The sequence below is a fragment of the Lycorma delicatula genome, chromosome 2 (assembly GCF_047948215.1).
Source record: "Lycorma delicatula isolate Av1 chromosome 2, ASM4794821v1, whole genome shotgun sequence".
Classification (NCBI taxonomy): Eukaryota; Metazoa; Arthropoda; class Insecta; order Hemiptera; family Fulgoridae; genus Lycorma; species Lycorma delicatula.
In genome coordinates this window covers 217,106,659-217,119,346 of record NC_134456.1, presented here as the reverse complement: position 1 = coordinate 217,119,346, position 12,688 = coordinate 217,106,659, and the positions used below count along the sequence as shown (strand labels likewise).

The following is a 12,688-nucleotide window of genomic DNA, read 5'->3' as shown; positions in this document are numbered from 1 at the left end:
GCGAGGTAGATTGGATGATTTTGATGAACAAGCTACCATACATCTTTCTGATTTCCTTAATAGGTCCACCAGCACATTCAGTTACAGCTCTTATAATAGCAGATGGACTTACTTTTGTAAAATCTCCCTCTTTCGCCTTGAAAATCAAATATTTAGGAGAAAGTCCTGATTTAGGCTTAGGCTTCTTGCTGACGTAATTTCTAAGTTGGATATTTCACTGCTCTTTCATCTTTTTTTCTCGCTAACTGAGTTCTTTAAAATGGGGATGTTTACGGTTATTCCCTAAACTGGTAGAAACATTTGTAGCAATATCATGGATGCGTGCTTTAATATTCATTACCACTGCTCCTCACCCTCCTTGAAGCCTTACATGGGATGCCTTACTAAGAAATCAGAGCTTTAACAGTACTATAGCAGGCAGGAAACAATGAGGGTAAACCACATCCAACTCACTTTAGACTTGCCCACTCACCAGCCAGTAGCAGTTTAAAGGTGATTAACTGATTCTGGCTAGTTAGAGGCTACTTGTCTATATGGCCAAAGTACTGTGCTGGCCTACCCACTAGTGGTTTTTCAGGCTGAGCCGGTTGAGAACACCTTGAGCACCAGGATCTCATCTCCAAAGGACACAGGTCGCAGTGTTGTCGGCAAACACAATGAAGAGTTGATCAAGATGAAGAGTGGTTGTGATCGAAACTTTCATTTGCAGATACAGAAACATTGTAGTTGATGGTTCACATATGTTAAACAGCATTGTATACCTACAGTTTGTGATGTAGATGGAAATGCATCCAATCAGGATACACTGCTTACATGGGACTCTGGGATTGCTAGTTCTCATATAGTTACAACCAACCACCCCTGGAGATTATTATTATTATTATAATCATTTTAAGTGGCTAATTCACCACACAAGCTTACAGATTCTGGGTGGGAATGAGGATAAAAGTTTTGTGTAGAAAGAAATACCATCTCTGACTGAAGCAGAAACATTATTACTCTATCAGAGGTTGACTTTTTTCATTGCATTTTAGCAGTACACTTTTCTTTTTTTTTCCTGTTTAGCCTCCGGTAACTACCGTTCAGATAATACTTCAGAGGATGATATGTATGAGTGTAAATGAAGTATAGTCTTGTACAGTCTCAGTTCGACCATTCCTGAGATGTGTGGTTAATTAAAACCCAACCACCAAAGAACACTGGTATCCACAATCTAGTATTCAAATCCGTGTAAAAACAACTGACTTTACTAGGACTTGAATGCTGGAACTCTCAACTTCCAAATCAGCTGATTTAGGAAGACGCATTCACCACTAGACCAACTTGGTGGGTCTTAGCAATACACTTAATGAAAAAAAAGACACAAGAGATGGGATCATTTGCTTAGCAACTAAAAAGGAGTACGGTAATAACACTTGCTAAAAACCTTGATATATTGCTCTATTATCAGTAGAGTAGTATAAGCTTTCTCATTTCCTTTTATTTGATCTAAATTATGAGATTTTTCTCTGTAATTAAAGTTATATATTTTTATTTATTTATTTTTTTAATTTAAAATCATCAATAATAAACAAGTACAGTTATTTTTTCAATTAATGTTTAATATTTTTTCTTACATTTAGTATGACTTGACTAATGATTACAGGAAAGAATTAGGTTTTCACTTAATCTGGAATAACATTATGTAAACAGATAGTTAGTTCCCTTTACAAAACTGTGGGTGATTGATAGTGCATACAAAATTATTTTGCAATCTTAGTTAAAACCGTTAACAATATGATGTTCTCCCATATAATTTATATAAGAAATTCACAATTAATGGCATGAATCAAATTTTGTTAATTATTCTTGGCTTTTAACACTGGTGTAATTTGGCAGGTTCCTACATCACTGTAGATTTGGTTTAATCTTTTGTCCAATAAACCCCTCTACGAAATGTGATAAAAATGTTTTGTAGCGTGAGAAAATACATTCACTATAAATACTCTAATAATTTCCCTCAGCCTCATGTGAGCCGAATCATTCTCCCTCATCAAACGAATCAAAATAGAACTGCTTTAGTTGGTATTTTGTACACTCTTGTATCGATCGGTTTTTGAGATGCTGATTTTGGTTTCCCACGAACTTCTCTGTACGACGTAAAATTATGTGAAGCAGAGTTAGAAATCATAATACACAAGTGTGCTGTCAAGAAGTGCTTGCACAATCTCATCGAAAAGAACTGCCAAATTTCGATCAGTTTTATTGCATTCTTGAAAAGTTTGAGGTTACATGTCTTGTTTGGGGTTGAAAAACAAACATTATAAATAATTTATTTTGTATTTAGATACTTTTATGACGTATGGATGCGTTAAAATGTTGAAAAATCGAGTTGAGTACATTAGTGATATTTCCCAATTTATTCGTAATTCTAAATCTGCGTTAAATGATGTTTTGGACATACTGGGATGGCAGAAACAAGAAATTAATGTTAACGAGGTACGTTTTTGTCTTCACGTTTTCACCCAGTTATTTGTTTTCATTTTAAACTTTGAAAATTCAAATCTTTTTCGTTTGAATTGAGTGTAAGTTTAATTGTATAGTCTTATTGTGTCAAGATTGGCTTATATTGATGATGTTTCCATCGGTTCAGCTTAGCCAATTAAGAGTTATCTTGAAAATAAATTCAGTATTCTAATACCACATATAACAATTATAAGTGTTACTGATTACATTCATTTATTGATGCAGAACATTTTTAATGTATATTTTGAAGCATACAAGGAAACTTCATGTTTGATTCAAAGACAACAAAATGTTGTGCAAGATAGAATTTGTGATATAAAAATGTATTTATTGTTTTTAAAATTGGAAAGAGATAAAAGTAAATATCTTTTAACTCATTTTTATTGACTGAAAGTGTTCACATTGTAAAAAAAGTAATTACATTTATCATATTTTTAAACTAAAATTAATTCATTATAAACAGCAATAATTGTAACATACAATTATTTTTGCTACATTACCTATTGGTGTCATTTAGATCTCATCTGTTTCTATTTTGTTTTTCAAATGTAGTCTGATAAGCAATAATAATTTATTTTTCACTGGTCTGAAAAACCAATAACTGGGCAGTGGATAATAATTACTTGAAAATAGTTTATGTCAGAATATAATAATTGAATTACCTGTATAAAATATTCTTTAAAATTTGTTTTTTGGGTAATGTAGACTTTTTTCATTGAATAGATTTTAATATTTTATTCTTATAATTTTTTTTATTGTTCTTTTAACACAGTTTTTACTTTGGAGTTTGAAAAACACTTAATTTACTTGACTAGCATGCGACATTTTCAATTAACCCCCCACTGCAGTTTGTCACATGTGATATTCATAATAAAAGTGACAGCTGTAATTATGTACATTTCAAACCATGTGATTCATTTCATATGGTTAGACCTGATTTGTTCATTAGTTGAAATGCTGTTTATTTCTTTCATTTCCAATCAAATAAGCAAGTGCTTTATGTATACCTAATAAAGAATTCTTCAGTTTGTTGATATAAGTATATTCAGTTATTTGCTAGTATTTTCAGATGTTAGTAATAGAAGTTTGAGGTCTTGCAACTATTGTGTAGAGTTAATGGTCATGATTCATTTTACCAATTCTTGTTTTGCTTATTTAGTGTGCTATTTTTAGTTTTACTCTTTGTGAGTAATGATGTAAATATGGCAAGTTAATAATATTTATGGCTTCAGCAGTTAAGTTATTTCACGTAATCATTTGGTGTTCTGCCAGGCAGCTGGTTCTCTATACCTCTGCTGTCTACATCCATTTCTCTCCACATCTTCTGTTTCATCCCCCTTTTTTATTTGTTTAACCTCCTGGACCACCATTAGGTATTGCTTTAGAGAATTAGATGAATGATCCTTCATCCCCTTGTAGTTTTCAAACATTGCCCCCATCTATTAACTTTCATCCTTCTTCTTCCTCACTCTATTTCTTGTTTTACTGATCCTTCCAGTATAGTAGATTCCACATCTAACCAACATCCTACCCAGTATCCTTTCCTTTTGTGTACTTTGCATAAGTGCTCTTTTTTAATCCTGTTCATTGCTTTCTTATTTATTCCGCCACCATTCTGGGTACTGACATCGTATCAACTTTTTATTTATTTTATTTTAAATAGAGCTTTAAAATGATCTATCACACAAAGGGTGTGTTAACATTTAAAATATTTGAGTTACAACCCTTCTGACGTTGTCCAAGAAGGGAATGAAAATCTATTTCTTGTCAAAAGGTAAAGTAGTTGACCAATACCTTAAACATGAAAGTTACAGTATTCTACCTGGAACAGTTTTAAAGTTGTTAAGGGGTTTCGATACTTTTGACACTGGATAGATTGATTAAAAAAAATCCAAAAAATTGGTCTGTTTTATTAAGTTTGTGCATTAAAGAAGGCATTTTGTTAAAAATGTTTAAACAAAAAAATTAATTTTTGTATGTAATATAGGGAAAAAAATTTTATTTCGATGCTCTCAATTCCAAAAAATCAATTTTTGTCTATTTTGGAAAAGAACAAGAATACAAATTAATAGTTCCACCGTTCAACTTACACAAGTTCTTTACTAGTATAAAAATAATCAGTTTTATTTTGTATTTAATTATGCATCATAAAATAATAAATAAATATTTTTACATAAAAATGTGAAAAAAAATTAATTTTTGTTATTATTTTTCTATAAAAAAGAATTATTTTATCATAAAGATGCAACTAGAGCTTAAAGTCAATGAACTAAAAATGATTGCTAGCTTTTTATTATTCAGTTCTTTTTCTTTCCTTCTTCCAGAGCTATTAACTATATTTGAACCATGTTTGTGCTGTTAGTTAGAATTACCATATCATCAAGCAAACCTTATGCATCTTATTTCTTGACCTCCTGTATGAAAAATAAGTTGTTTAATCTTATTTTGGTAATACATATTAACGGCACTGCAGCTACAGCTTTATTTAAAAACAAAGTATTCAATTGGATTTCGGTGGAAAATGAACAATCTCTTTATTAATTTTATAAATGGTTATTTATATTTATGTATTTTATAAATATAACTTAACCTACGCTCGCTTCGCTCGCTAACCTTGACTAATTAACACCGTAATTTTTTGAGTATTTATTTAATAAATTCAGTAATTATTGCAGTTATTTATTATTTAAATAATCAAAACACTCCTGTTAATTAGTCAAGGCTAGCGAGCGTAGGTTAAGTTTGGTTAAATTAAATTTATAAAATAAATAAATATAAATAACCATTATTAAAATTAATAGACTGGTTTGAATCTTTGTTAAACTCTATATCGGCCCATTTTCCACCAAAATCCGATTGACTACTTTGTTTTTAAATAAAGTTGTAGCTGCGGTGGCGTTAATACGTAAGTACCCTTATTTTTCTTCTCTTTCTTCTGATGCATTCCTTATCATATTTTCAATATAAATATTGTACGTTGTTGGTGAAAGGCAGCATCCTTGCCTAACACCTTGACCTGACCCACCCAGTTAGTCTGTTATTATTTACTTTCATTGCTTGTGTTTGTCTTGCATACGGTTGTTTAAGTAATCTGTCCATTCTAATTTTTCTCTTTAAAGAGCTTCATAATTTTTTCACCATTTGACTCTATCCCCTTATTAATTGACTATTTGACTTAACATTAAATATTTTTTTAACAATAAATATTTTTTTCCAACCACCTTAGTGGTCCAGTGGCATCTCTGAAGCCAAACTGTTCAGTTCTGTGAACAGTTTCTTCCTCCATTATTCTTACCAACCTCCACTACAGTACTGTTTAATAATATTTTAGCAGCATGGGCCATTAAATGTATTTTTCTGTGTTACATTTAAATGCTGGAACATTTCAGAAATCATTTCAGAACAACATCAGAAATGCTGTTCCAGCATTTAGAAATGTACATTTCTAATAAATGTACATTTTCTGGTACCAATTTTCTTCAGAATTGGTATAATTATTGTTTTCACAATATGATAAAATTGTCGTATTAAAATTAAGAAATAATTAATTTTATGTATATTATCTAAATATTTTTAATTATTTTTTTTTTGTCTTCAGTCATTTGACTGGTTTGATGCAGCTCTCCAAGATTCCCTACCTAGTGCTAGTCGTTTCATTTCGGTATACCCCCAACATCCTACATCCCTAACAATTTGTTTTACATATTCCAAACGTGACCTGCCTACACAATTTTTTCCTTCTCCCTTTCTCTACGATATTAAAGCGACTATTCCAGAATGCCTTAATATGTGGCCTATAAGTCTGTCTCTTAGTTTAGCAATATTTTTCCAAATGCTTCTTTCTTCATCTGTTTGCCGCAACACCTCTTCATTTGTCACTTTATCCACCCATCTGATTTTTAACATTCTCCTATAGCACCGCATTTCAAAAGCTTCTAATCTTTTCTTCTCAGATACTCCGATTGTCCAAGTTTCACTTCCATATAAAGCGTCACTCCAGACATATACTTTCAAAAATCTTTTTCTGACATTTAAATTCATTTTTGATGTAAACAAATTATATTTCTGACTGAAGGCTCGTTTCGCCTGTGCTATTCAGCATTTATATCGCTCCTGCTTTGTCTATCTTTAGTAATTCTACTTCCGAAATAACAACATTCTTCTACCTCCATAATCTTTTCTTCTCCTATTTTCACATTCAGTGGTCCATCTTTGTTATTTCTGCTACATTTCATTACTTTTGTTTTGTTCTTGTTTATTTTCATGCAATAATTCTAACGCAGGACTTCGTCCATGCCATTCATAGTTTCTTCTAAATCCTTTTTACTCTCACCTATAATTACTATATCATCAGCAAATCATAGCACCTTTATCTTTTCACCTTGTACTGTTACTCCGAATCTAAATTGTTCTTTAACATCATTGACTGCTAGTTCCATGTAAAGATTAAAAAGTAACGGGGATAGGGAACATCCTTGTTGGACTCCCTTTCTTATTACGGCTTCTTTCTTATGTTCTTCAGTTATTGCTGTTGTTGTTTGGTTCCTGTAAATATTAGCAATTGATCTTCTATCTCTGTATTTGAAGCCTAATTTTTTTAAAATGCTGAACATTTTATTCCAGTCTACGTTATCGAATACCTTTTCTAGGTCTATAAATGCCAAGTATGTAGGTTTGTTTTTCTTTATTCTTCCTTCTACTATTAATATGAGGTCTAAAATTGCTTCCCTTGTCCCTATACTTTTCCTGAAACCAAATTGATCTCCTAACACTTCTTCCACTCTCCTCTCAATTCTTCTGTACAGAATTCTAGTTAAGATTTTTGATGCATGACTAGTTAAACTAATTGTTCTCTATTCTTCACATTTATCTGCCCCTGCTTTCTTTGGTATCATGACTATAACACTTTTTTTGAAGTGTGACGGAAATTCCCCTTTTTTATAAATATTACACACCAGTTTGTATAATTTATCAATCGCTTCCTCACCTGCACTGCGCAGTAATTCCACAGGTATTCCGTCTATTCCAGGAGCCTCTCTGCCATTCAAATTTTTAATGCTCTCTTAAATTCAGATCTCAGTATTGTTTCTCCCATTTCATCCTCCTCAACTTCCTCTTCTTCCTCTATAACACCTTTTTCTAATTCATTTCCTCCGTATAACTCTTCAATATATTCCACCCATCTATCGACTTTACCTTTCGTATTATATATTTGTGTACCATCTTTGTTTAACACATTATTAGATTTTAATTTATGTACCCCAAAATTTTCCTTAACTTTCCTGTATGCTCCGTCTATTTTACCAATGTTCATTTCTCTTTCCACTTCTGAACACTTTTCTTTAATCCACTCTTCCTTCGCTAGTTTGCACTTCCTGTTTATAGTATTTCTTAATTGTCAATAGTTCCTTTTACTTTCTTCATCACTAGCATTCTTATATTTTCTACGTTCATCCATCAGCTGCAATATATCATCTGAAACCCAAGGTTTTCTTCCAGTTCTCTTTGTTCCGCCTAAGTTCGCTTCTGCTGATTTAAGAATTTCCTTTTTAACATTCTCCCATTCTCCTTCTACATTTTCTACCTTATCTTTTTTACTTAGATATCTTGCGATGTCCTCCTCCAAAATCTTCTTTACCTCCTCTTCCTCAAGCTTCTCTAAATTCCACCGATTCATCTGACACCTTTTCTTCAGGTTTTTAAACTCCATTATATGTTCATTATCACCAAATTATGGTTGCTATCAATGTCTGCTCCAGGATAAGTTTTACAGTCAACGAGTTGATTTCTAAATCTTTGCTTAAGCATGATATAATCTATCTGATACCTTGGCAATTACTAAATTATACTTCGTGCAAAACTCTATAAGTCGGTCCCCTCTTTCATTCCTTTTGCCCAGCCCGTATTCACCCACTATATTTCCTTTTCCAATGCTTGCATTCCAATCTCCAACTATTATTAAATTTTCAGCTCCTTTACGTGTTTAATTGCTTCATCAATTTCTTTGTATACACACTCCACCTCATCATCATCATGGGCGCTTGTAGGCATATAGACGTTAACAATCGTTGTCAGTTTAGGTTTCAATATTATCCTTATTACAATGATTCTATCGCTATGCATTTTGAAATACTCTACTCTCTTCCCTATCTTCTTGTTCATTACGAAACCAACTCCTGCCTGCCCATTATTTGAAGCTGAGTTAATTATAAAATAATTATATATGAAGATAAAGTTAATTTTTAATTATAAGATATTAATATTTCCTTTTCTGCATCATTGATTGGCTTTCTTTATTATAATCTTTTATAATTTTACCTTATTTTTTTAATCATACACTACTTAAGCAAGCTTAGGTACAAATAGTAACATACACAATATGCATCTGGTATCTGCTATATCATCACGATATAGTTTTATGTATTGATCAAATTTTAAACATTCAGCCTTAATTAAATACATATGTGTACGATTCATTAACTGGTTTATCTGAAACTATGTAATATTATGAGTATTTATGGTATGTGTACAAACCAACTATGTTGTTTGTTTGGATTATCACCGTATGTTTATGCAGAATGATTAGACTGAATGAAAATTGTTTAATTTCTGTATATACTATTAAATACTTTTAAAATTCTATATAAAGGGAACATTATTTACCTTTTTTTACTTCCTTGTATGAAATAAAGGAAGTATTGTGATCGTAAAAAATTTAGGTTTTCAAATTTCAACAGAAGTATCCATTTTGACTATCCCTGAATCCATTTTGACTAGTTTCAGCATGATGTATGTATGTATGTATGTATGTGGGTCAATCTATTTGAAGTGTCCCAAAAAAACATAAGCTGGTTGCTTGACCAATTGAAAAAAAATTGGAACTTACCCACTTGTTTCCTACATGTTTCAGGACCATAAAACTATTTTTTTTAAATTTTTTATTTAAGCAGTTTACCTGTGGCGGCCATTTTTGTTACGGTATGCACACCTATTATTGTGATTGTAAAGAGTTTATAGAAAAAAATCATAACTAAAAAACTATTGGTCTTGGAGGATGAAAAAAATTTATTTATTCATTTTTTCACAAGGTAAAAGATTGGTCCAGTGATTTATTTACCTATCTCTCTTCTTTCTGTGAGAAAATTACCAATAAAGTTCAACATGAAAAACTGTGAAATTTCACTTTTGATAATTTTTTCAGAGGCAGGGATGGCATACACAGTTTGAATTATATATGTAGGTATATGTTAGTAGTTTTTCCATAAATAATATTAATGATGATATACTTGCTACTAAATTATTATGAATTTTTGAAAACTAATTAAAAAAAAAATTCAAATTTTGACTTCAAATAACTCTGATAGGGGGCTAGTGATAAAAATCTCAAATGTGCAGAACTTACAATGTTTTGTAACTAATAAAAGAGTTACAACCTCTCAAAAGGTAGGTCGTAATTTAATGATAACTTAACCAGTACCAGTAACCTAATACAATTTTGATTCAAAAATGCTTGTAAAACTTACCCAAATTGAGATTTCAATGAGTAGCCTCTTTTTTCAAGAATTCATTTTTATTTTTATACTGGTTTATTTTTGTAAACACTATTAAGGAAAAAAATAAATTGTAGCAAAATTTTAATTATTCTTCAATGAAATAGCCTGTTCTTTTAGTAATGAAAGTTTATTATTTAGTGCGATTAATCAACAGCTGTGATATCTCTTCTGATAATTCTCTTGAAATTGTGTGAGAATGCCTGTCACTGTAGTTCAAATGGTGTCAACTTTCTCAGGACTTTTCATATCAGTAGCTACACTTTGTCTTGTTGAGACTTTTTAAATGATACACGTGGTCCAGCTGGGTGGAAAAATGAACTTGCACGTCATTTTCAAGGCTAATATCTACCACTTCTCCTATCCACCACTGATCATCATACACACTTTTAGAGTTTCTGAAATCTTAGCTATTTCATCTGATTTAATCAAAAAATACTTGATGTTTTTTAGCTTGTTATTACAAAATGAATACATTTCATCAACATTTAGTATCTGACTTTAATGGCCTTTGCAGGCTTGCCACCTCACCTCTTGTTTTGTTGTACCTCCCACACCATCACAGGTGTTTTTCCCATGGGATGATCGAAAGAGGTGCCATTTGCCTTCAAGGTCAAAGTCTTTTTTGTGACTGCACAAATTAGCAAAATTCTTTTTATTTTTATACCCAATTGAAGCACCATCAGTAAATTAATGAGTTTTTTAATGTTCTGATGTACTTCCTTGATGTAGTTTGTTAAAAAGTTTTAAAAGCAATAAAATGTTGCTGTATCGTGCTTCAAGTGATCACTTAAAATACAGACACTTTTGTGTTGTAATACATCTTTTTCCTTGAAATAGAACACAAAAGGATGAACTGTGGCTTGGCTGTTGACACAATGGAAGCTTTGTATCTTATCTTCAATAAGAAATGCAAAGTTTTCTGCAAAGTCTGCCAACACCAAACATTTTTCTTCTTGAAAAACCAACCTTGAGATTTTGACATGAAATGGAGAGTTTCAGCATTTTCAATTTTTCCACTAATTATTCAAAAAACTCATCTTTGGTCTGAAGAACAGTAATCATATATTCCCTATCAGCTATTACCCACTGTTTGTACACTATTGCATCTGGCAACACATCGTACTCTTCAGAAACGTTGAGCATGTCAAACACTGCCCGCTTACCTGGACATTTAGTGCACACATTCATCATACAGCTGTAGTTATCCTTGACACAAACAAGATATCTACTAAGTTCTTATAATCAATGTTAAATTTGGGACCATCAATCATGAGTTCAAATGGATTGACCCACGTACGTATGTATCTCACATAACTCAAAAACAATTATCCATAGGATGTTGAAATTTTGGATTTAGGGCTGTTGTAACATCTAGTTGTGCACTTCCCCTTTTTATTGCAATTGACAGAATCAAAAGTGTCCAAAATCCAAAAAAGAAATTGGATTTTCGACTTCTTAATTGCAGTGAGATTTTATGAGATATTATGCGATGATCATTTAAGAGCCTTCATTAAGAGCTTTTCAACAATATATCATAAGTGGTACTTATTTTCATTGGTTCCAGAGTTATAGCCAAATGAAATTTTAATTAATGAAATATTTGGATCTTATAAGGGGAGGCACATCGGTTCAAATCAGACTTCATCTTTTTTTTTTTTACTTTTTTTAAATTTAAATATATTGATTTATTAATAATTACAAGTATTAATCTCTCATTGAAAAACAATTTTTACAATGAATAATAATTCAATACAAAAAAAAAATATGATAAAATATCAGAAATTATTAATGAAATAAAATTTTATGTACTTTTTATTTTAAAAAAATGTGTATATATAATTTAATAAGCATACAAGGAAGTCATACTGTATCCACATCAGATTTTTTTTTTTTTAGTAAACTATAATTCTTAATTAATTTTTCCACAATAACTCTACAACTAAATGTAAGATACTGCATATAAGTTAAGTTCTTGGAAATTGTGATTTAAAAATGGATTGTTTTTACATTCAGATGTATTTCTATAATTTTGTTTGTGTATTATTTTATTTGATGTATTGTTTTGCTTTTTTCTTTTCAGAATGATCGATTATTAACATGTCCATTTTACAGCAGTCATAGAATTCTTGAAAAAAATATTGATAAACATATTTCCAAGTGTTCACTTCAGAAAAATGGTTACAATGATAATGATGTTTTTTTGCCACCTGCTGCTGAACCAGGACCAAATGTCATCGTAATTGGTAATAAATAATTATTCTTATCGGACACATTACTGACCTTTATAGTATTTTATGTGTTATATAGAATAATTTATTATACCTTTAACAGTTATTATGTTCCATGTTTGTAATGTTATACAGTGGTTAATTAGATACTTTTCATAATTAGATTGAAGAGTAATAACAAATGTGTAATCTGAATTATTTTAAATTTTCAACTTCTGTTTTAGTTTTCATATGTTTATAGTCCAGTTAAGATCACCTGTTAACTGAAGTGATTACTAAATTAGATAAATTAATTTCAGTTTTAGTGGCTCTCTAAGTGATTTGTAGTTTTTTTTATTTTTATATCTATTGAGAGAATTCAGGTTTTTTTAAATTTGTATAAAGATGAAATGTCTTCATTTA

The 12,688-nt window shown here is 30.9% G+C and overlaps 1 protein-coding gene across 1 annotated transcript in view; it reads left to right on the top strand.

Annotated features, from left to right (window-relative positions):
• The first annotated feature begins 2,069 nt into the window (after window positions 1–2,069).
• Window positions 2,070–12,688, top strand: part of LOC142319657 (uncharacterized) — a 28,990-nt gene continuing 18,371 nt past the window's right edge. The window contains exons 1-2 of the mRNA XM_075357201.1: window positions 2,070–2,478; window positions 12,139–12,301. Of these exons, the coding sequence (XP_075213316.1) occupies window positions 2,335–2,478; window positions 12,139–12,301 (307 nt within the window). The 5' untranslated portion in view covers window positions 2,070–2,334. The remainder of the gene's footprint in view (window positions 2,479–12,138; window positions 12,302–12,688) is intronic.